A 25,201-nucleotide genomic window follows, 5' to 3' on the forward strand; every position below is an offset into this window, starting at 1 on the left:
CGAGTTGATTTATTCCGAGGTTGTTTTATTCTTTTTCGGGTTTTATACTGCGAGATGTTCTACTACATGTTATCGGGGACTTCTGTCGAACAAATAAGTCAACCGGTGTTTGCGACATCTTAAAATATAATGTCTAATTTCAAAAACTAACAATAGGACAACAAAGTTTTTTAGGGGACTAATTGCCGAGGGTTGCAATTTTGACAAGCTTTTGCACGTCACCTATGTTTTAACACATCCGACAATAGCAATTGTGAAAGTAAGTTTTATTTCAAAATTTGTTCATGAGCAGGCTATCAACGTGTTTGGGATAATCGAAGAAACATAATTCTTTTAGTGGAGAGCTTGCGCCAAGAGAAACACGGTCAGGATTTGAAGAAGACCAGCAGTCATTTTTTTAGCATTTCCACGTTCCAGATTGCAGACCTGCTCGTTGCAATAGCAAAGGAACACCTCCACATCCACCGACTTCTTTCCAGCCACAACTTGAACCGCTTGCAATTCTCGGTCACACTTCTTATCATGAGGATACTTGGCGCCGGCGCATCCTCGAAATATTGCAGCTGAAAAGTAAGAGATTCAGGTGAAAAAAAGTGAGAAGAGGCGTAACCCCCCATGAGACAGAGGCTAAAATTGAGTTGGCAATACTAACATTGTAACTCGTAGGTCCCCTCGGCAAAGAAGCAACTCTTAACTCCTTCAGGACAGGTACGGATCCAATGAGACGAGGCACCCAGGCGGTCCATAATGTCACAAGTGTGGTTGTACATTTTGCTGCCCGCTCCTGGTGCTTGGTTTGGTTGGAGTTTCTCTAGATCGTAGTAATCTTCTCCGTCCAAGGTCGGGTCGATCATGGATTGCCCGCAAGCGTAGCATTGCACCCGGTCATTTAAGGGCTTCTCAGTGGTAGTAGTGGTGGTGGTCGTGGTAACGGGTGCCGCAGAGCTCGAGCTAGCCACATCAGAGCTGGCCATTGCTGCGGCAGTACTGCTACTAGATATTTCATCCGTAGCCGCGTAACAATCTGAAGGTTTGGGCCACTTTAAATGTAAGTTCACTTTCTATCTTGTAACCAAGTGCAGTAAATGTTTTTTTGGACTATGGTATTGTTTATCAATTTTGGTACGGTAAAGCAGCATAACGGGGTTTTTGTGGGGGTCATATTTTTAAGACTCAACGTGCATTGCTTGTTCTTCAAACTTGGACGAGTACTTACGAGAAACCAAAAGAACGGAAACGAGTAACGGAAAGTCCCATTGCCGTGATTTCCACGCCATTGAATCCAAATATGTTGGCTCGGAAAACTTCTCAAAGAAAAATGGCCCTCTCTTTAGAGAGATGAAATCAGATACTACTGACCACACGATAGGCTTGTTGGTGGTTGCAATGTTTGATGGTCGTTAAGGGAGATTTGCCTGGCTGTCCTTGGCCTTTCTCCAGTGCATTGAGGGCCCAAATTCATGGCAACTCCAACAACGTCGGATCCCTCGCTTGTTGAGAAAGTTCCACTTGAATGGATAGAAAGAAAGTATGACACCGGTGTTTATCGTATTCTAAACGATGTATTTCAATTCATGTCTTTGAACCTGATATTGGCACCATTGGGAAAAGTAATGAGAACATTTTGTTAGATTTGGCAAAAGGCTTCATAAATAGTATGATTACATGAACAAAATGGCCCAATCGCTTAGAGCACGACGTGAAAAAGGAACAATTGGGTATAAATTTACGAGTTACAGTAATGCATCGACGAGGCTTATCACAGTATCAATACGATACATTGACGATCAATGTACCCTCAACACAACTCCCATTCCAAGTGTCTTCACATAAGGGATGGTGGGTTGCAGGACAATTGTGTATTTTCACTTCTTCGTGGTGGAGGCGGTGGTGTAGCCTTTGATCGGAACGAGCCTCGATGTGATGGCGAGAGTTGAGGTGATGGGCACATTCGGTTCATCATCCCGGGGGGAGAAACAAAATTGATCGTGCTGTAATTGGAGACATCTTTCCTCTCCGGAGTTTCATGGCCATTCCGAACCTCTTGCAAGGTCGAATAGGGATCAAATTCGGGTGTTGGCTCTCTCAAAATTACTGGCCGACCTCCTGGAATCTGCGCGGGGGCATTGGAGGGGGCATAGTGGCATGGAGACTGATTTGGGTTGGTGCTCTTGGACGCTATGGCGTACAAGGGCTCACTCATGGTACCGGGTTCGGGAGCAAACTGCTGGCTCTGGAGCACCCAGGCCCCCACAGATTCGTCACGACCATAATCTTGTGGTGTCCCAACTATATGCTGGACGTCGTCCCGGAATCCCAGAACCTGTTGGGGCGTGGTATGTGTGTTGACACGACATTTCTCGGCAATCTGCCACTTTTTGTTCATGACTTGCTGAAGGTGACTAATGAACTCTTTGGGCGGAGCTGCTTCACTGCAATTAGCACCATTTGGGTAGAGCTTGTTGGGATTGGGGGCTCTTTGGAATGAGAGACTGTCGTCGTCAATCAGTTGCACATTGTCATCGAAGGAAATTCTTCTCGTTGTGTTTCCCAATCGTTTGGGTAATGACAATGGAGAAGGTGAGAACTTTTTCAAGGATGGAGGAAGCGGGACGCAAGCGGGTCGACCAGAGGGTGGGAGTCTGGAATTGCTCAAAGTAGGTGGCAATGGCGGTCGGTGATGAGGGAGATTGATTTCTGGAATCAATTCAGGAGGTGGAGGTGGTAAATCATCCATTGTGGATTGGCTTAACCGATCCAGGCTCTCATCTCGGGGTGGAGGGGGCAGTGGTAAATCTTCATGAAGTGATGTCTCTAGGGCATCGTTGCCAAAGCTTGATTCAAATTCAGCACTCATGGGATCAATGTCTGAAGGATGCTGATGAACTTCAGCCATGACAGTTTGATTTGGAATCGGGGATTCAGAGCCCATCGTGCGGATCAACTGTCCCATGTCGGATCCTGACCTTGAATGTTTCCGGAAGCTTTGACGAACTGCACTTCTCAACAGGGTGCCTCCCCCACCAACTCGAACGTTGGGTGTGGTTGGGTCATTACTCTCTTCATCACTATCCCGTACCATACCCCAAGTGGTTGACGTCAGTGGTATACGGGGACTGACGGTTGGTCTCTTTTTTATTGTTCCACCCGCTGGAAAGTCACTCTCGAAACCGTGTTCGATACCTCCAGGTAGACTAGATTTGTCGCTCAAGCATCCACTGCTAGAGGAAGACTTGGACGTTCTTGACATGGATCTTCGTAATCCACCTCGTTCAATCGTGTTTACCGGGGTATTCTGGGAGCTTGAAGTCTCTGACGATCCTTCGCAACTGTTTTGAAATGAAGCACTGGATGATGAGGAACTCGGAAGTCCGGAGCATTGGGACATGTCAGAGACAATCCCACTCGACAAAGCTGAATCCAGGCTCTTGTTCTCTGATGATGGAGTTCTGGCAGGACTCGATGAGTCGTTTTGAGATCTTCCATTTGTGCCAAGAGGACACGGGATCTGAAGACTATTTGGCGAATTGACAGAGTATCTTTTGGAGGTCAAAAGGTCAATGTCTGCGTGAGTGATTTCTTCTTCGATGGCTCGGTAATTGTCGAACAATTGTCGGCCATTCTTGGCGATCCGGATCCCTGTTACCCATTGTTGAAGCTCTCTGTCAGAGTCCACACAAAGATACTTGATGTATTTTGGAGCCTTTGCCTGAATTTGAGGTTGCTTAATGGCGAAGCAAAAATCCGTAGGAGATTTGTACTTCTTTTTCCATCCTGCACCAAAGTAAACTTGGTTCACATCGAAAGTGGAGAGACAAATGAGGTCCTTCGAAGACTTTTTGCCATCCTTTGGAGCATAGTAGAGACCAGAAGATCTGAGAACAAAGTAGTGTTTTTTCCAAGCCTTCTTGCTTTCAGATTTCAGCCAGACGAATCCTTCCAACTCAGGGGCACCTACTCCAGAGCTTGAAAAGTATTCCTCCAAAAGCTCTTGCCGGGAATGCTCTTCCAGTAGCTCGCCTTTTTGGGACGAGCTCGTTCCCAATAAATACAGTTCCGGTCGAACAAAGAGATCGAATTTCTCGGGTCGTTCGATGAACCAAAGGGTGTTCTTTGAGTCCATTTTCCACATGAGACAATTCTCGACCAAGTTTTCATTGTCTTCATAAACCCTTTCCATGTAGAGATCGGGGACCAGTTCCACCAAGGTCCATTTTGGGTCGAGTTTCACGTGGTTCTTCTCGGCTAAAATTCTTGTCACGTGTCCTACACTCATGCGTTCGTCGATTAGCAAAGATTTTGCAGAACCATCCGCAGTGAACACTTTAATGAAAACTTTCTTAATGGAGGCTTCTTTGATCTTCTCGATGGCCAACTTCATCTTCTCGGCTTTGATGATTCTGGCCTCCTCGTCGGGACTGGTGGAGGAGGTTGGCGATGTCGTGCTAGAGACCCCGCTAGACGATTTCGATTGGTCCGTCCGGGAGCTTGACGAGGCCGAACAACTGGACAACATTGAGAGGTTGTCACAAAACGCCGAATCATTATCGGGACTATCGGTTCTTTGACCCGGCGGGAGCCGGCTAGGTCCGTTTTGATTGCCATTTTGATTAGTTGAGGATGGTTTACCGCTTGCATCTACGGACCCTCCCGAGTCTGACCGGGAGTGAAGGCCGCTACTCGATGAACCCGAGGACCCTTCCTTCTCATTAAGGACCTTTGAAGAGGATGGAGTCGAATCAGGTGCTGACAAGGCAGTCATTTGCTTGTCTACCACAGCAATTTCTTCGTCGAATTGTGTGCCAAGCACGTTCAGCTCGTCGAGAATCGCATCTAGCTCCTCATCTTGTGTATTTTCTAAATTGATGAGAGAGCACCGATATTGGTTTTGAAGTGCTCGGTCTTGGGGGGCTTTGGGCTTACGACGAACCACGCTGGACGACTGTTTCGTATTGTCGCCACTGCCGGTCTGGTCATTTAAAGGTCTCAATTGGTCCAAGTCCTAAAATGAAAGACAAAATAACATTACCACAAGGATTTGGCCTTTCCTGAAGGAAATCGTGTCAGGGAAGGTGGTTTGGGATTGTACGCCGAAATAACTTTCACCCAAAGCTGTGCAATTTTCAACGACCTTCCTTACACACGTAGACATTCCATAAATTCTCCGTCATTTTATTGTTCATGCAATGGCGAATTTAGCATGAATTCTCAGAAGAATCAAATGTTTCAATGACACATCTCCCCACATAAATAGATCCTTTTTGTGATGTCGGGCCGTCATCCCCATTCGGTCATGCCAAGACAATGAGGAAGGTGATCTCGCGACATCTTGGCACCACATCACATTACCAAATCCAGTTCGAAGAAGGAGGGGAGAATCACATTGCTCACACGGTGTCCAGCTTTTAGGTACAGCTCTGAAAGCCCGATTTTTGAACGAAAACTAAGTGAGAAAAAAACACCTCGTCGAGTATGTGAAGTGACCAGGGAAGAGCGTAGGAGACGACGAAGACGAGTGTTTACGCTGTGGTGTTTGCGGTATTCATTCGACTCTTTCACCCTCGCCTTCTTCCTCGTCTCCAAGGGCTTGTTGATCCTTTCTCAGAATTTCAATCATCCTCTTCTTCTCAAAGCACTCTCTCTCTCTCTCTCTACCTTATCACCTTCAGAGAAGCTTTCGGTCAATGACGTGCCCATTCCTTCAAATTAGGAGGAATCTGCATTCATCTACACTTGGTACAAGTTCTACCACTACACATGACCGTGGTCTCGAGCAACAGCGACACACTAACCTCAAAATTAATGTTTGCTCAGATGGCTCATGGAATGAATTCTAAGCACCCACACTGCACTTTGACAAATTGAGTTCGTGCACTTTAGGCGCTGAATACCGTGCCCCAATTGCACTCGGAAATGTGAGTAAGTATGAAAATATGAGGTTCCGTCAGTTTGGCTCCCCTCCCTCTCTTTCTCTTTTTAAAAACGTGATTTGAAATCTTAACAAGGTGAACAAGCACGCACTTGATTGGTCTGAGTGGCAGTTTACATGGGTTTAGGAGGAAGACCTCGCGTCCTCTCGAAATGCTTGAACGGATAGGGTTACAGTCTATTCTGTGTGCTGTAACCCTTCTGAAAGATTGACTAACTGACTGAGTTAGTTAGATTGACTTCCACGTTTGGCTGTGGATCGTGATTGTCTCTCGTCTCGGACGAAGGACCTCATGTCGTTCAAGAGCATGTAAAGTGAATCGTTGGTCGAATTAATCATCCCCGTCTTCCGTGGACCAGACACAAACGTCGATATAAATTATCGCTTCGAGTTCCGTGAGCCTGGTCCTAATTAGTCATTGCTATCTATATCAAATACCTACACCCACCATTTCAAGCTCAATTTGGCACGGCTGATCTGTGGATTCTCGGAAAATTGAATGAGCGAGTCAGATCCCAATGGATGGAGGGGCAAGTAGTACGTACGTAGGTACGAGTTAGTTGTGAGTGGGCGATGAATGCATGCACATTCATTGGGAGGAATTCCAAGAATGTGCCGACGCACTTTTCTGAGCCGTACACTTTGGTGAGTGAATCAGATTTCTCTCCATTTGACACAGCTGTGTGGAATCAGCTCCTTTTCTGTACTTAGGGCTTCAAAAGGATCATATGGAGCATTTGTTCTCCTTAAATACGACTGCTTGCGTGTGGAACACTCTCGCATGTTTTTGTCGTTATGTCAAGAGGGCTTGTGAAGACGTTTTTACCCTCGTCATCCCGACTATGAAAACGATGGTCGGGTGACTATGATGCTTTTTTGTAGGCATGAGAAGAACTAAATCCATCCCAAGCCTACCGTGGCCCCAATTCCTACTCTATTCCAACATCCAATTACAACGATCCCAAATAAGCGATTGTTCATGAATCCTCAACGTCTCGGAAGCCGAAATCTTCGTCATCTCCAAAATTCATGGGATCATTTCACGTCAATGAAGAGTTATTTCGTGGCGAGATTGCCATTCTTTCCCTTATTTAGTCATGTTGCCTGATTTCTTAGGCTTTCAGAAGAGGGTGAAGAGCAAAACGAGGCGAAGGGGAGGGGGTTAACTCCCCATCCAAATATGGCCTGCATACCAACGTTGGAGATGGAGATGGGGCCAGAGCAAAATGGGGCTTAGATTGTTGTTTCGTACAGAACGGGGATCTTCTTTTTCATTTCACCCATTGTTTTGCAGAGTTTCTCCTCCAGCAATCCAAAATTAAAGTGGCGCCATGGCCGATAGCCAAGGATTGAATGTGGCAAACAACGCTATCTGATTCACGGACGGATTTGATCCCTTCACGCATGGCTCTCGGTTGGAGTCATTTTCTATATCTTGGCACTTTGCTCCGGAGCTTCTCCTCTTAGGCTCAAAATTGTGCCAATTTGACCGATAATTCTTACATCGAGCTGACCAAGGCCCCCAAGGTTGCTTGATCCACATTTAGCTGATGGTCATGCCAGATAACAAGGACTAATTAGGGCTTCTTTTGGGGTTCACATCATCACAATTCACTATCACGGGAGATGACAGCTAGTCGAGGCCCATTTTTTGAGATGGGTGGTTGGTAGGTAGGTACGAGACTGGAAACGTCGACTGGCTTCGCAATCCTGGCAACCAACCAATTTGCAATGATTGTCCCATTAAGGCAATGGAAAATCCGGTTTGGGCCATTTTTTTTCCTCTCACTCTCTCTCTCTTTCTTGATCAGAGATTTTGAGGCTTGGAGCTATCTTAGAGTCAATCGAGGCATGCGCGCCGCAAAAGAAGTCTTGAGACAATGTCAAAGCTAAGAGAATCGTAGAGCGATCTCTCTTGCTGTTAAGTCTTTCGTGCCCATTTGGGGACAAGGAAAACCCCCTGAGTGCGATTTGATCTCTCCCAACCAGGAACGAGCATTCAGATCTCAGAGTGAGTGATCAACTATGCACAAAAACGTCCCCATCAGCTACACTATCTTCAACCCCCTCTGACTTGGGGTAGCAAGCCTCCTCCTGTAAAGCTTTGTTTCAAAAATCATTGAAGATCCATACTCTTCTTCCACTAGATGCATCCCCTGTTTTTCATTGGCTATGTACTCATTCTTGATCCCGAATTAGCGTTCATTTGGGCACTGTGTGCCCATTAAAGTCTCTTTGTGTGCCAAGAAAGGGTTAGTAGATCCAAGCGGGAGTTTCAAGTGGCGAAAAACTTTGGACACGAGTTGGTTGGTTGGTTGGTTGGTGGATGAATCGAGGATTGTGAAACTTTTACCCTCTGAGCCGGATGAGCTTTTGAAAGCTCCGCTGAGCAATTATAGAGGGCCAAGACAAGAGGAAGAAGCGGGTTTGCTTACCGTGTTCAGAGTATTCAGATGCCCCAACCAGGCATTTAGGAGCTGTCCAGGGTCGTCTTCCGCGTCGGAATCAGGGTCGCCGCCTGAGGACGAAAATGACATCTGATGATCCACGGGGCTATTCACTCCACGGGGCGGGTTCTCGTTGTGGATGGTCATTTTTGAATTGGACCTCAAAGAATCATTGAAAGGCTTCAAGTGTGGTAACCTGGAATAATAAAGAAGTAATACGTATGTCAATCTGGCATCTTTTAGCACTGGTTTTGTCCTTGTCCTATTGCTAAAGGCAGAGGTATGCAAGACAATGGGGTTTGGATTGTGACCCTTGATCAACTTCATTCTTTCCCAATTGATAACCATTCGTTGGTGACTAGGGACCCAAAGGACGACGACGATGATGATGATGATGATGATGATGATGATACCTTGTAATTCAACCATTTCTCTGCCTATCACGTAAGGATTACAGTGCTTGGATGGCACACGATTCTCGGATTATCATTCAAGCTCCTCCTCAAAGAAGAAGGGGAGAGTTAAAGTGGAGAAGACGAGAGAGAGAAAGAGATTCTCTATTCAGCTTGCAACCAAAAGTGCCGCCAAATTGTGTCGTTGCCAAATCAATAGATGCGGCGCCATTGCTCCTTTAGCACCTCATACACAATATTCAACCCATAAAGCCATCGGCAGGCCATAAATAAATACTCGCTAGGATGGAGGAAAATTTACGGAGCGTCTAGCCATTCGACAACGCTCTGTCTCTTTGTGTCCATGTCTAAGGTATGTACCCTAAATGTACGTACTCGTACTCCATGTACAATGTGACATGGCCTCTAATGTCAATGAAGACTCCGGTGGCGGAGAAGACAACAACAACAACAACAGTAACAGCGACGACGATGATGATGCATTGACTTGAGTTAGTAGAATTGGAATTTCAGGCATTCTGTGATCCTCATCATCCTCATCATCAGTTCATCACCCCAGCCGTGAACGAGTGAACCACCGCCAGAACTAAAAACACGCTCAAACACTTGGAGGAGCTAGATCCAGTTTTGCTTTATCGATTAATCTGAACTGCCGAGAAGGGAGGAAATTCCGGGCTAAGTAAGTTCATGCCATCACAGATGTAACAAGACAAGACGTGGCCTTGGTAGACCTTTCAAACGAAATCGAATCTCTTCAAATAACGCAAAGTTAGAACAAACAAGGATGTGAATCCTCATGTGTTGAAACATGTCCTCAACTTCAGTTTTGAGGCAGTTTATCGTCCGGCTAGTAGTACTTTTCTTGAGTGGCGATCTTGTTTCTTTCTCTTTGCCTCAGAGAAAGGATCAGTTCTTTCAGGTTTTGTTAATCCCCGGGATTAGAGTCTGAGCATGTCGCTTCGAATGTCTTGGAGGCCAAGAAATGTCGTCTCAGAAATCAAGGTGGCGTCTTCGCCATCTCGGTTTCTTTATCACTTTAGAATGTGGCCAAAAGGAGACACTTCATCCAAAAGTCGGTTAACGATATTTCGCAAAGTTATGGACATTACATTATGTTGATGGTCTTCGGGACTGGCAAGCGACATTTTGAAGGAATCTTGTTTGAAGCTGGAGAGTCGGATTTACAATATAAATTTCGATAGTGGTATTTTGTTAGTGTGGTGAATGTACCTAAATAATTGATCTTGATAATGTTGGTGCGACTTTGGGATCAAGTGGATGGAGAGGGTAAACGAAAACTTAATGGCATTGGTACTGTAGATGACCGGGTGGAAAACCCGTAAACCAATTGGATTTACGGCCCTCGTCGAGTTGTTTGGCACGAAATCCATGCGAAAATTTACAACTGATTAAATTGGTGGTGACAAAGACGACAACTGCCTTGAAGATTTGAGGGGCTTGAGTCTCTAGGTTTTCAGAGTAGAGTGGTTGTGGTTGGTATTCATGTATGTAACCTCAAGGGTTGAATGAACCCACTGCAGAAACTGATAGAAAATCGACAATCATCATACCGTAAACTCGGATAAATGGCCGAATCCTGGGGTTGAAATGGGGCAGATGTCCGTTTTGGAATCACTTGATGGCTCGTCAGTCCATTTTTGGCTAAGCCCAAGAATTCCTCTCTCTCCTTGGCCTCTGGTTGTTGTTGTTGCCTGTCCCTTTCAGTTGGGATGATGAGGGGGGATTTGCTCTGATTATTACCCCCTCCTGGCCTCTTCAGAGCCCTACCAACTCGGTCCACAACTTCGTGGATGAAGACCATAGATCTTCTTCGCTCCTCCTTCTGCTTGGGTTCGACGGAATTGTTTGACTTCGCTCTCAAGCCTTTTTGGGGCCATTTAGGAATTTTCGACTGCACAACACTTGACGAACGCGAGGGTACCTTATATGGATCGGGGTTATTTTCTGCCTTGGGAGTTGTCCAAACCCCCATAGAACGAGAGCGAGAGCCCATTTTAAATGAAAACTTTTCAGAGAGGATTGACTTGAGGCGGTTCTTGGCTGACAACTTTGGGTTTTGGGTGGGCGGCTTGCTCTGTGAGAAAAAGGGCAGGGGAGATGAAATTTTTGGCAAATCATACTCATAAAAAGACGCTTGGCAAAACTTCTGAATGGAAAATTGCCTACTTACTTGTCACTCGTATCAAGATAAGTTGCAGGTTTTATTTCTTTGCCCAGCAAAAAAGGTTTCTATAGAGCACAAAAGGGCAGAAAAAATGATATTCCTGCATCTTTCTTCCACATCATAAAGATCATGCCTTGTGGTCTCTTCAAGAGCATAAACAGCCCAGAATGTTAAATTTGTAAACGCGGGAACTTTGAAAGCGTGGATTTGCCAAAAATGTCAATTCCTCTCACCTTTGACGAGGACGAGTAGACACGATGTGAACGGGATTTGTGTGCCAGAAGGTTGGCAGCATCTATCCTACTGGGCAAGGGCCGAATATAGCGTCCATTGGCGACGTATTCTGAGAAAAACCTCCGCATGGTTTACAAATATGGCTTGAGACGCGACCCATCGACCGAGCGACCAGTTCTTAGCGCTTCATTCCGTTCTTGCCCAACCCTGCTTGATTAAGCGTGTTCAAATATGGCGTTGCATTTAAACAGCTCGGAGATTTTTTGCTGTTGTTGTGAGAGTGTATGAAAGACTCCATGGACGTCATACGTGGACTATGGATCCCAAAATATGATGATCAGATTGAACGGGGAGACGCCAAGGGGAAATCAAATGAACTAATAATTCACAACTGTCTGGACTCTGCAGAGAATGAGTGGAGGAGTCGAGGATGTGAATGACTTGACTGAAGGAGACCACTTGTCAAGATGTTTCGCTGATATAAATTGCTGATGAAATGAGATTGTGAGTGTAGTAGGCTTATGAAAAATGGGCCTGAGAATGGGGCGACTAGCACCATTAGATGATGTCTGTCTGGGAGTCAAGAATTAAGGAGCTGATTAAGTTTTTGCGCCTCTACAAAAGATCTTCTCTGCTGCTCTTTTTTTCCTTTAACTTATGAAGCTTGTCGTCCAAGAAACTCGATCTCAAAAGAGGTCACGACGATTGGTGACGATTTTCAGAGTCGATTAGACTGTCAGAAGCAGACAATTCAAAATATGGATCGACAATGTTTTTGGTCTCATGTCTCAGGCCCAGTGGCGTGACTCCATATCCGACCACAATTCGATTTCCACCACTTGAACATTCACTGCTTGTTGGTTTCTGGTTGCTGGCTGTAGCGACAAATTTGGTCGGGAAAATGGCTTCTTACGCAACTTCCGCTGCCCGCCTGAGCTCAACCGGCCGATCTCCAATTGCCGATTAATATGTGGGGACACTCCGCTCTCACGATTCTGTATGCATGGGTAGTCAGTCAACTTTCAAGCGATGGATTTTTTTTCATTATGGTACCATTTATAGAGAGGATTGCCTTTACAATCTAATCATCATAAAACCCTGTCAAGAACAACTTTGGTGATAACGGGTTGATAGCATTGATATGGCAGTCGAAAAAAGGACCGCCAGGGGGAGCTCTTGGAATTCGCACTTTTGGAAGTGACCACAGCAGTTCACGTCCGTATTTCATTTGTTATGGGCCCTACCTTTGACAGGATAACCTACCTCCCGGTGGACCCCCAACTATAGAACACTTTAGAGTACCCTAATGACGGGTTCAAATTATGTCGTCAGGAAGCAAATCGTGTTGCTCGCACTCCTGAGTCCCCGAATTAAAAAAAAAGGAATGTGTGCAAATTAAGTTCTGCCATTTCGTGTCCTCGGCCACGTGAATGTCATTTGGAGTCGTATTTCAGATGTGGAAGTGAACTGGCTCGTAATCATCGACCATGGAGCAAGTTCACGTCCAAGCTCGGAGATGCTCAATTGCTCGTACAGTAAAAGGAAGGAGAGAGAGAGAGGGACAGAAAGAAAGAAGCCCTCATGCAATAATGGGCCTTTGAATAGTGCTTTATGATGAATGTTCCAGCTCCAATAAAGGTGAGATTTATCGCCTTGGACAATGATGGTTCGGGGCATAAAAATGCCATTCTGGGCCAGCCGAAGAAAGAGGCAAACGAAATTGAAAGGAGTCTTTTCTCTTTGGCTGGAGGGTCATTATATTACGTCCTTCCGCAGGGTCTTGAGATGGCATATATAGAAGTATATACTGTGGTACCGCGGACTGTCGACTACAGAAGACGGAAATGTGAATACTCGTGACTTTGACACTTTTGGAAATAGAAATGCACACTGATTGACCATGGAGATAAAATCCATCGCTTTTTCACCCTTATCGCACACGCCACTTAAAGCCCGAAGAACTAATTCACAAGCTTCACCCAAGAAGGACCAGAAAGAGATCTCTTCGAGATCACCAAACAGGAACGACTGAGAATTCTTCCTCATTTACCTTCCATGTTCGTCGTCTCAAGTTCTTGGTCAGTCACTCACTCTTAGTCCATCCACATCCACTTCTCTAGCTGGCACTCTGCTTCTGAAATCCCGAAAATCAAAATCGGCAGGCGGCCCAAAACTACATTTGCCAAATCGGCCGGAAAAAAGGACGATGGAATGTCGTTCTTGAGTCCGGCCTGGATTTTTTTAACGGCCCAAACTCTCAATTTGTTACAATAGATCCTAGTCACCCTATACTTATCTCACGTTTATGATCCCTTGCATTGGTTTGGGCCTCTCATAGATGCAGAGATGGAGGAGGGTTACCTTCAGGTCAGAAGTTGTAAAAAATAATTATCACTCAAAATAAAAGTAATCGCGCGTAATAATCTGGCCTGACCAGAATCTAGGCCCCGCTCAAAAAACCGATCCTGTCAACCAGTGTTAAACTTGATGTCATTGTTCTGAAGACAAGGCCATGAATTTAAAATCCTCCAAAGTGAACGGGATATCTCGATTTGATGATTGACAGAAGTATCAGAAATAATGCGGAAGGGGTTTTTTAAAAGAGCTTTTGAAAGACAAGAAGACCATCAGAGGCACCTGATGGTAATCATTGATATGCATAAAGCCATTTCGATGGTATTTTCCCTGCTCGAAAAAGATACTGATAAGATTTGTGAGGAATCCAGACAAGACAGGTAGGAAGGAAAAGAAGTTAGGAGGAGGAAGGAAGGATGGATGGAAGGATGGACGCCACCCTAGAGCCCAAAAGTGCACTTCTCCGTGTACCGACTCAAATGGAATGGTTAAGTAGCCGTGTTGAATGCAACAATGGTCAGGGGCCTTCACACAGGATTTATAGGCTTACTTCCCAACGAGGCAAAGGCTCTCTCACCCTCTCACAATAATCATTATGATGGTTCTTCAGAGCCATGGAATGTCGTTTGGCTCAGGGATTTTCCAAATTTGGATGGTCAACATCTGACATAGAACAGATCAAACACTCCCCAACCACTCTGTACCTGGCCTTCGGAATGCCAACCGTGTGAGTGAAATTTTGTCGGTGTTTTCTGACGAACATCCACAGACTACAACCATTACAGTTGCAACGACAACCACATGCTAATCAATCTTTTCTTGAAACAATCTTTTCATTCGTCAACGCCATGCATTTCCAAACATATTTGTCAGCTGTCGAGTTTCCCAGCAGTTCTATGCCATGCTATTAACGGATTGTAGTCCTTGGGACGGGGTTTGAGGCCCTGCTGGTACACAAGAGACATTATAATTCCAGTTGGTCCTCTTTGGGCGCTGAAACTAACTCTTCAAACCATCTCCATCCTAGCTCGTAGTCTAACTCGACTTTTATCTGCTTCTGAGATCTCTCTTTTGAAGAATGGAACTCGTTTTCTCAGAGAAAATGAAATCTGACTTTGATGGCGAAGTGGCTTCATTAAAGCCATCTCTGACATCTTTCCTCTTAAGCACTCAAAACAGACAACTCAGTCATTTTCAAGGCTGTTACTTTTTGAAGGTCGAGTTGGTTGTGTTTATAACCGATTCATTTGCATGTTGTTTTTTAGGTCAATGTACTCATTTGGAGCCTTTGTTAATGTACAGTATGTATGCTTCATTGAGATTGCTACGAGATATTCACACGACTTGTCATGCCATCAACGAATCCACTTTGTAATCTTGAACAAAAGGTGTTGATAGACTTTTCCCCTCTTTGGAATTCCACCGAAGCAGAAATCCCACAAAATGTTCATGATCATCAAGCTCTATTCAATGATCTTTCTTTGGCATCCTCTTTACTCCAAATCCATTCGTCCATCCCACAGATATCGTAAATAGTTCAGTCAGTCCAGTACGAGGCTCAGGACAAGTACATACAAACATGGACGCGCGTCTTTACTCGTTTTTGCCCGAAGTTCATGCTTCACAGATTTTCAAAGCTAATTGATAATGTATCACAATCACTCGCTTGCCTGAGTGAAGCCAAACCATCACAACCTGCAGTGAAGCCAGTCATTGGGAACATCTGCAATCCTTTTAGTTGCCCGGTACTCTTTAACACTTTATTGTGGGGCCAAAACAAGCTACACCGAAACAAGGTGATAGGAAAGAGAGCGTTTTTTGATCATATAAATTGTCACCCTCTGCGATGAAAAAGAGTTCAAGAAGGGGAGGCATTTGGAAGATCTTCTGGCTGTAACGTCCTAGGCGAATAGGGGTTCATTAACCGTTTAAATTAGGGGTGAATCTGAGAGCTACAGGAGTGATCTTGAAACTTTTGTCGCGTTAAAGTTGGACCTCACATGATGCAAGTTCCGTGAAGGAATCCATCTTGTTCAACAACAAGGACGAAATATGCCAATTTGAATGTTAATGAGACAGAAAATGTGGTTGGGACAAACCGTCAAAGAGCTTTGGGTATGGGCCATAAACAAGAAGGCCTCTTTTAAGTATCTGTCTTTTGGCATTTTTTGACCATTTAGCCAAAGAAACATGCCATCTTTGAGGATCTTTAAAGCCAACATAATTGCCTATCTGAAGAAGCAAAGCCCTCAACCTCCCAAAAGGCCAATAAGAGGCGAATAATTACGTAAGTGCGGCAGGAAATGAGAATCTTTTCACTCTCATCCAGGATGATCAAGTCTTGTAGGAATTGTAAGTATCCCCCTGTGGCCTGACTGAGAATGAAATGAAAAGAAAATTGCCCATGATTAGTATTCAGACTTCCCCATGTCAAAATGAAGGGTTAGTTTCGTACCTTTGTTTCCTGTGGTTCCAGTGTGTAAACTAATGACAGCTCTAGTTCAGAGAAACCTTCAATTAGGGCCCCAAGGATGATAAATCCCGGACCAGGACTACTGAATTCCTCTCAAAAGGACAAGAGCTTACCCAATTCTTGGCTGCAACTGCCCCGGTTCAAACAACCCAGAAGTCCATGTTTAAGCATACCGTGTGTTTCAATCTTATTTATGACCCCTTCCCTGGCCCTTATTCAACCATGAGGACGTCACGCGGATGTCAAATTGTCAATGTAAACATTGACCGGCGTGACAGGTCATTTCACGGACTTTGACCGAGGCCATTTTTTTCCTTCCTCCTTTCGATTTTCTCCCGGATCGACTTTGATTTGCTCCTCGGGGCAGAAACCATGAACCATTGACCGAAACTGAGACCACGTGACATCAAAGGAGGACATCAACTATTCGAGGGATTGAAAACCAGTTTTTTTCAAACTGCAATCATGGGAAACGTTCGCCTCGTCAGTAATAACGACCAAGACCCCCGAGTTCTCTCTTAAGGCTTACATTAAATCGCCTCAGGGTGCAAAATTTGAAGGGTCCGGGCAGGTGAAATCTGCAAGTAATTACTCAACTCATTCCAAAAAGTAGCTAGATTTTTCTAAATTGCTCGATGCCGGTTTGGCTGGCCACCACACCAACATAAACTACCTAAACTCGGAACTAGCCTTGGATGAAGCTTGTTGGGAAAGTACGTAACTTGGGCTTGCGTGAGGTTCAGAACTTCACATATTCATTGCCAACTTTTTTTTCTTTCATGAGTCAGTTGGAACAGAGGGTTGGATTCAATTATAAATGGTCTTTCAAGTCAGGTCGAAAGTCTCGTGTTTAATCTCTCTCACAAAAGCGCCGAATATCTAACATCTTTCAAACTAAAAGATGTTGGAACACACTGGAATTGAAGTTCCTTAAACGAAGACAATTACCAATTTTCTGTAGTCTGTGGAGTTTCCTCAATAGCTTGAGATCGATTTTATCCTTTTTTTATATTGAAGCTTTTCATTTTTTTAGCCGAGAAAAAGTGATCTCGCAATTATGGAGGATCTTGGGCACGTCTTTCTACACTCCAAATTCGTGGTTCAATATTGGCCTCATACTTCCATGATTAAACACAAATGAAGTCATAAATAGAAACGAACAATATGTGGAAAGTTTTTGCCTCTCTCCGGCAGAACGAACGATAAAAAGAACACGCAAATATGGCCTACTATCACAAACCCGTCATTAACAACCACTGCCTTCGCCACAAAATGGGATTCTCGCCCAGATTTAATTGGCAAACGCTTCTTGCTGTGTGACTATTCTTTGTTGGTCTTGGCTTATGGATTCACCAACTTGGACAACAATTAACAGTGTTGCCGTTTAATTGGAATGAAAAAAAGTCATCACAAAAACGAATTAATCATGTGTTCCGCTGTGTTTTATGCCTCCCAGGATATGCATGGACACCAATTAGAAGCCAGGGCAATTAACAGATAGTTAGAAAGACTCCTTCGGTCTGATTAAATGACATTTATATGCCTTTTTATGAGCCAAAGCAAGACTGCCAGGTGGTGCTCGGCTGTTCCCCCCACCAAATTACCTTCAACATTTGGTTGGCCTCAATCATCACACTTGGTATGATGGAAAGCTAACTGGTTCTGATGAATTACCCCCGCCAGCTCGGTTATTAATCACAGGGCAAAACCTAGAAATTGGGAAAGTGTGTGTGTGTGGAGTTGTGGAGTTGTGAGCCTCTAATTTTGGTCTCAGTAGACAAAGACACCTTGTCTCCCTCGCTCTGTCTATCTAATGTATCAGGAAAGAAACAAAAGCGATTTCCTGTCCGACTTTTTGGCCAGACCGTGGAACAAAAAGAAACAATAAACTCGGTAGCCACCAGAGATATTTTCAGATAAAACGGGAATTGGTTTATAAAAGATTTGCTCGCCTTCTTTGAAAAGACGGTGTAAGTTTGTATCTAGTGGCAAAAATTCAGAATCAATTTGATACGGTATGAGCATCCAAGCGAGAACTGCCAACCGCATTAGGACTACTGTACTCATGGACATTGATCATTGTTGTTTCAACCTTGAGGTCTTTCAACCAATTCGTTGAAGAAACACAATTTTCCAATAACATGCCATTGATATACTATGAAGGTCAACAACTATTGAACGAAGTTCTCAACGTAGCAGTCCAAGAACGCGAGTAATACGGGTACTTGCCTTGTTATGCACTTTATCATGGAAACAACCCATGCCCAAAACAGCCATACTTGATCGTATGCCTCCAACTCGTGTTTGGTCCCCATTTTCCTCGGCAATTCTAATTACCATGAACTTCCATGTATAGCCAATATCTATTCCTTGAAAGTGGCATGAAATAGCTCTGAGTGCACATTTGCTCATATATGGAATTAAGTAAAGTCTTTTTGCACATGGGGGCAATACGACTTCATATAATTTACTCGCTCGCCGTTTGCTTCCATGCCCACACCAAGACATTTCAGTTATCAGCGTTGAAGTTCGGTGATATAACCCTAAAGACGAGAATTTGGAGCATTCCAAATCGTTTGTCAGAAGCACCTTCAGGAGAGTTATGCTTTTATTAGCGTACTCTAGGTACCAAGCATTGTTGAACACAACGGCAACACACAGCCAAGTACTGAGCAATGCAGCAAGCAATTTTGTCTTTTTGCAGAACATCTGCTTGAAGTTAAAAATTGCGACACATCCACATATGGAAAATTCTTGCAAAGCCGGCAACAGCAATCATGTTGCTCACTTATTTTCGAGCGAACCCATAGCAATTTTCAATTATAAGTTCAAACATTTTTGAGTTTTCTAACATTTACACATTTTCTGGAAGGTTAATAGACGCTCCTAGGACTTATGATCCATCCAGAAATTCAGAGGTCTCTGCGTGAATACATGCAAAGCTAAGCCAATGGAGTATGTAACACTTAATGATAACGCAACACTGTGAAATGCCACTTACTCTATTTAGTAAATACAGGGTGAGCCACATTTGACACCTCTTCAGGAAACGGCAGTCCAGTTCTGATTCAGAGAGAGCATTGAACTTGCAGAGGCTCTAACCCAACTTATCATAAGAAAAATAAGGTGAATCTGCCATAAGGGTACCAAGGAAAACTATCTCTTCCAAGCACCCTGTGTCCAAAATCCACGCTCTGTTAACGCCGCTTGGTTGCCTTTACCTTCCTTCATAAATCTTGAATGTTCATTTGTGGAAGCGTTCAAAATCCCGAAATTGGCTTGCTTTGGACCATGTGAATCGCGTCCGAATTTCGATTTGTAACCAAATGTTTATGGCATGCATGCGCACACCACCAAATGTAAAGTGTCTAATCTCGGGGGAAAAAAGAAGGCGACGTAAAAACCAAATGTGTATCTCCAAAACCGATATTGGCCATTGAGAGCCACACCTTTCCAACCGATCTGGCTCCTTTTTGCAACGGCAGAATAACGGATTTCTCAATTCCAATCGAGTCGACTCAATTATAGAACAGAATTTTCCGAACTGAGAGTTCCATATCTTGGCTATTTCATGTGGAATTCTAAAGAACGGCATTTGGAAGCAACTTGAGTGGTTTTACTTTTTCGGCTTGGATTTAAATTGAAACTTGTTAGTTTGGCGAAGCGAGGCTGGAAGTGAGCCAAAAGTGGTCAGTCGAGTGGATGTGTGCGCTTAAAAATGCCACCATGACTTGACACAATTATTACCCTCTCCTGGGCGAGGCAATCAAGGCACCTACCAAGAAACTAAGAACAAGACACAACCACAAAAAAGAATAGGGAGTAGTTCAACTTGAAAAGAAAATAAACTAGAAAAGGAATTAAACCCTTTGTCAATGCAAACTTGGCAACACTGGTGAAACTGGCTTCTGCTTCGCTAGTTTAAGAATTACCAAAAGTTTCACGATAAAATGTGAGAAGAGTGAGTTGTATTCCAAGAAGCAAACTGAATGACGTGCTTAGCGTGCATAATTGTCTTCATATGGCCCGGACATGGTGTTCTGTTTCGTTTCTCTAGTCATCTCTCTGGGTGCTCCATTCTTATCAAGTGAAAGATCTGCAGAGAAGGAGCTGCTGGAGGGGGAAATTCAACAGAAGCCCAAGAAGCCCTTTTCGTTCGTCCATGCTTGTTAAAGACATGATGACCAATTGCTTTAGCACCAACTGGAACAAAAGTGCCTCCTGAATGTTCAAGACGGAACGAAGGATCCCTTGGTCGGGGCAAAAAAGGTGCCCTCGAGCCCCAGCGATGAATTCATTTCATCTCTGTTCAAGCCTTCAAAGTCTATTTAGATCAAAAGAGTACATAGAGCTGCCGAGGAAACTGCACGATGATCTCAATCAGGTCAGGATCGTCATTCTCACCCGCTCAGCACACAAAATTGTCTAATGTTTTCCTCACTGGACTGAAATTCCAATTTGATCTTGTAAATGGGCTCAAGTGATGAAAAATGGACGAGGCCTTGATATTTCAAACCCCATTATGTAACCGTCTCAATAGCGCATTTGAGCAACTGTTGCGACAATTTGTCTGGATTTGTTCAACAGTTTTGTCCAAATCTGGATAAAGATTCATTTTGAAAGAGAGAGAGAAGACCACAAATTACTGTGCATTACCGAGCTTTAAAGCTTACTCAAGGAGAAAGTGTGGAGTTGATCACTTGGGAAGACTTAACACTGCGAGCAAAGGGTTTCTAGAAATTGTTATTGATTGCCTATCATTCAATGAACATTGAAGATGGTGATTTGTCGAAGGTTATGTAAATATCAGGGAGGGGAGATGAACATTGAACAATAACGTGTACGTAATGCTAGCAATCACGCCGAGAGCAAAGAGCGACGAGCTGATGCATATGAAGGCTGATCTTATGTAAGTACTTACGTACGTACATAAACGATTGCTTCTTTCCAGGAGCAAGCATTCCCGTAAACAAATGATCACCAAATGACCTTGTTCCCTTTTCTCTCATCGAGTGCTCTATTTTGCCACCTTAGTTTATTGAATATCAATGTTTTGTTGCAATAGATGCATTTGGTAACGTGAAAAGATATACCAATTAAAGTCGTTCATTTCGATCACTTTCAAGAAAGGTATTTGAAAGTGCAGGCAGGAGATATGCTAATCCGACAATCAATACCCGGTTTTATCGATTAAGTTAGAAGGTGGGAGAGCAAATGGAGAAGTAGAAGGCAAAATCATTTCGCGCCTCCGACTCTGGTACTCATTCATGGAACATGATTTTCTTTGATTGTATTGTATGTACGTAGGTAGTAAACATGCGTGCTATCAGGATGACTCCCAACGTTTCTAATGAGGTAAGGCGAACGAACGAACATGCAGATTCTATAGAAAGGTTTGGGCGAAGAAACACTCGGTAAAAGAGAAAACAAGAACCATTCCAAGACCATCAAATCTCTATCAGAGCCAATTTTAGGCCCTGAGAACTGAGAATGGCCCAGTTTGGTTGGCCTGCCACACCAAGTCGTCTCCCGTCGGGACAAATGATTCCAACGACGACAAAGACGACGACGATTGTGAAGGAATTGAAATAATAGGGCACGGATTTCAATCACCATTTGAGATCGAATTTCGAGTCCCTCGGCTGCCATGATGGAGCAGCAGCTTCAATGGGAGAATCGATGCACATAACTCGAACTTCGAATCTCGACATCTTGATATTCATCGGGAAATTTGGTGAGAAAATTGCTCGCTTTTTATCTTGTTTTTGTATCGTGATTGAAAGCGCTTCACTTCTTTCTTTCGCCTGCCATATTACACTAAAGCATAGATAGATCTTAGGAGTAGCTCTACCAACTCGTTGGTTAGGATGAAGTGATTAGGGAATATCACATCGTTATACAACGTAGTCCATCTAGCCCGTCTCAAAGCGATCTGTGAGCAAGATCAAAATCGAGAAACATTGGACCCAAGTTTTTTGCCGAAACTTGGAAGCTCGAGATTTCAAAGTTCATTGACGTTAGAACGAGGTAAGAGGAATTGATCCCATTCTATCTAAACACCTCGATCTTCTGCTTTGATTTATACTAACTCAAGTTCACACCTTGTTCTCGTTCAAAAGGGCTGTTGACGCTCACAGTTGGAAAGTTGTATGTACGTAGACTTCTAAATTATGCAAAAAGAACGGCTCAAAACGGCTCCAAATTACAGCCTGTTTATACAACAGATTACGAACCCCTTCGTTCCTAGCAGCACTAAAAGGAAAGCCAAGCATATTCCAAGAATTGTCTGATCGTTTAATTCACCTTTTCGTTAATCCCTTATCTGCGTTTGCAAACAGCATCGATGATGATGACGATTTGTGGTGGGCTTGCATATGCTTTTGTGGATGAAAGTGGTGCCAAGGCGAAGACAATGGATATGATAATGGAAAATTTGTTTTTCTCAACAGATAAGGAGGATTATCCGCGCCTGCCGGCCCTTCAGAACAGGAAATCGTTCCACCAAGGATTGGCATTATCAATAGATCACATAATAAACAACATATCCTCCTCCCTGGTTACACATAATGCACACACACACAAGCACCGAGATCAAAACTACAAATGATCGGCTAACCAAGTGCCGTCCTTAGATATATGATTATTACTCGAGGATAAAGGCAAGAGACGGCCTTGAACTGTGTTGAAATAGCTCGTTATCAGTGTTTGGATCTTGCTCATTTCAGCGTGTACCGCAAAGGGTTTTGTACCAATTCAATGAAAAGTTTGCCCACAACTCCTCAATGAGGGAGTGCATGCACGCTACCTTGCTTTGATGTGTGAGTGGGTAGACATTTTGATCAATTGAAGTCATGCATCATGAACTCGCACCAATACGTGTCACCCTAATTGACAACTGAATCTATTGACAGCATAATCAGAGCAATGCTCACGATCACATGAATGCCGTCAAAACGAAGTGAATATTCGCCCGGCCAACACTGAGCATGAGCGAGATCTCCAGCTTGTTTTTGTCCAACACTGAGCGTATTTCCGTTGGTCGGGGATGAGAATACATGGAAAAAACCGAGGACAGCATGGGCATTGTGAGACTCAAGGGTGTTTAGTATTCTTTGACTGCTCGAGAGGTTTTTTTGAGGGATTTGATTGAACCTTCTCGTCGAATCGAATGCGAGGTAGAAAAGGCATGACTTTTGATTTGGCGACCTGAGAGTCGGACAGGAAATGAGATATCAAATGAGATCTGTTTAGCACATACACATGCCATCAGACGTAATGACGCAGCAGCATCCATAGCCGGAAAAAATGCGTCAAAAATTGCCTGTCAGGGACAATTACCAGACTCGACACCATCGACAGCGACAATGGCGGCCTTCTCTGTCTCACCTTGTTTTGACGACCCAAAACGACTTGGCAGGGATACATAGGATTGAGTCTACTTTGGAGTGATGATTAGAGATGCCTAGGTTGTCGAACCAGTCGCAGGTTCTAATTATTTTGGTTAAGGTCATGAGCTTGTCCATGGACAGTCCGAGCTAGTTATTGAAGCATTTCAAACTATCATTTCGTATGGGGGCTCAAGACCTTGCCTATGTAAATTCTTATCACCCCGAGGCTTGACTGCACAGTCTGTAGTTATGACAGTCGAGAAGAAGCCAAATAAGAGAGTGGGAACGAAAAAGTCACCCCTCTTTGGCACTTCCCTGCAAAAGTGTCATGTGACAAAGGCCAAGTCTCTTGTTTCCTCTGTATCTCAGGTGTTCTGAGAGCAGTGGCAGTGAAATAACTACGTACATAGAGGATCGAAGCGATGACGCGTACAGGGTGGAATAGCAAAAACCGAAAACATGTCGACCTTATGGGGAAGTTCTATCCAATTCTCGAGAGACGGGTCGTTGCCATCTTAAGAACTCTTCGCACTTATACTGGATTTTTTTGGACTGATCATAAGTTCAAGAGCACATGAACGATCCATTACTCTACAGTAAAAATATTGTACTAGAAACCCTTTGACTTTGCGTTTCAGCAAAGTCATGGTGAATGCATTCCTGAGAAGAAAAAAAATTTCAATCCATTTACATATTGTAATCCCGACAAGGGAGGGCAAAAGTTGTTTTTCACATTCGCCGGTAAGCGCCATTTTCGGAATTTTCTTCTATTCAAAGATGAACGTGAATGATGACCGAGACTCGCTAGTAGGTAGGTCTTGGAAATGTATTCAAAACCGATTCAAAAAGTGGGCTTTCCATTTTACTCCAAACTGTGCATATAAACTTGATACTTTGAAACCTAAGCAATAAAGAGGCAAGCACCTTTTTTGTTGTCCCGAATCAATGGTTTGATGGAGGGTGCTAAATCTTTTCTAGTCAAGCGTCCCCTGAAAACATGATACAGCACCAGGTGGGTGTACATTACACAAGGGTTTTAACCTAAATTCAAGGGATGATTTGGATGTTTTTTTGATTGATGCTTACCCTTTTGAGTTGTCGGACAAAAAGTCCTCTGATGGAAGGGGGAGACTGAGTTGGAACAAATTCTAACAACGAAGCTGTGGCTGGATGTTGTTTGATCAAAGTCTGGCAATTTCACACTACACCACCACAAATTTCAAAGATAACTTTAGATGACACGCAACTTCATCAGGGGGATTCAGACGTGCTGTGGTCGGATTGATATTGACACAAAAGTTCTGTACAGGGTTTGCACAATCCTGCACCCAAGCTAGCTTCACTTTTGCAGATGTTCACCACACCAATCTCTGAATGGGTCAAATCAGAGGCACCCAAAAAGCGACCACGCACGTGTCTTTCTGGTCGTTCTCTGTAATCTTCTACAGAGGAGTCTCTAGTTGTTCAGATCAACTCTATTCTCCCTTCAAAGAAAACACGGTGTTGTCCACATTGAATTCAGTCCCAGAACTGGAATAACAGGCTGTCACTCTCTTTCCAAGCTCAAGTCCAACTCGGGTCTGGCAAGCGCACGCAACGATAACCCGATACCTCGCGCAGAAAACCCGCCCGTTCGTCCGGCCAGAGACTCAGTGGGTATTCGCTTCCTCGACGATTCCGCGCCTGCCTTCAGTGCTCGCGAATAAACCTCAAAAGCCCGGATTTGCTCGCGAGCTGTTTTCAAGTTTTGAACTAGCGCCCCGCTGAGCAAAGCAAG

The 25,201-nt window shown here is 44.0% G+C and overlaps 2 protein-coding genes across 7 annotated transcripts in view; both read right to left on the reverse strand.

The window, feature by feature from the left end:
- Nucleotides 1-251: 251 nt before the first annotated feature.
- LOC131878891 (uncharacterized) lies at nt 252-1,404 on the reverse strand. The gene is made up of 3 exons (XM_059225036.1): nt 1,217-1,404; nt 653-1,024; nt 252-563 (listed from the first exon to the last, which is right to left on the reverse strand). The coding sequence occupies exons 1-3, from the start codon at nt 1,275-1,277 to the stop codon at nt 334-336; spliced, it is 663 nt and encodes a 220-aa protein (XP_059081019.1). The 5' UTR covers nt 1,278-1,404; the 3' UTR covers nt 252-333.
- A 138-nt stretch (nt 1,405-1,542) lies between these two features.
- Nucleotides 1,543-25,201, reverse strand: part of LOC131878890 (abnormal cell migration protein 10-like) — a 30,265-nt gene continuing 6,606 nt past the window's right edge. For 2 of the 6 annotated variants that reach the window (XM_059225033.1, XM_059225035.1), the window contains 2 exons: nt 8,365-8,572; nt 1,543-5,002 (listed from right to left, as the gene is read on the reverse strand). In XM_059225033.1, the coding sequence (XP_059081016.1) occupies nt 1,826-5,002; nt 8,365-8,572 (3,385 nt within the window). In that variant the 3' untranslated portion in view covers nt 1,543-1,825. Of the gene's footprint in view, nt 5,003-8,364; nt 8,573-10,360; nt 10,885-11,207; nt 12,478-13,147; nt 13,458-22,339; nt 22,577-24,510; nt 25,147-25,201 lie in introns of those variants that run through there. The other 4 variants (XM_059225030.1, XM_059225029.1, XM_059225034.1 and 1 more) reach the window with 4 other exon arrangements.

This window comes from Tigriopus californicus, chromosome 4, assembly GCF_007210705.1.
Source record: "Tigriopus californicus strain San Diego chromosome 4, Tcal_SD_v2.1, whole genome shotgun sequence".
NCBI lineage: Eukaryota > Metazoa > Arthropoda > Copepoda > Harpacticoida > Harpacticidae > Tigriopus > Tigriopus californicus.

Bases quoted from the DNA above. Each gene is read 5' to 3' on its own strand.
- LOC131878891 (XM_059225036.1), bottom strand. From the start codon at position 1,277: ATGGCGTGGAAATCACGGCAATGGGACTTTCCGTTACTCGTTTCCGTT. The intron at 1,025-1,216 runs GTAAGTACTCGT...CCAAACCTTCAG, and splicing joins TTCCGTTCTTTTGGTTTCTC to ATTGTTACGCGGCTACGGAT. The intron at 564-652 runs GTTAGTATTGCC...CTTACTTTTCAG, and splicing joins GGGGACCTACGAGTTACAAT to CTGCAATATTTCGAGGATGC.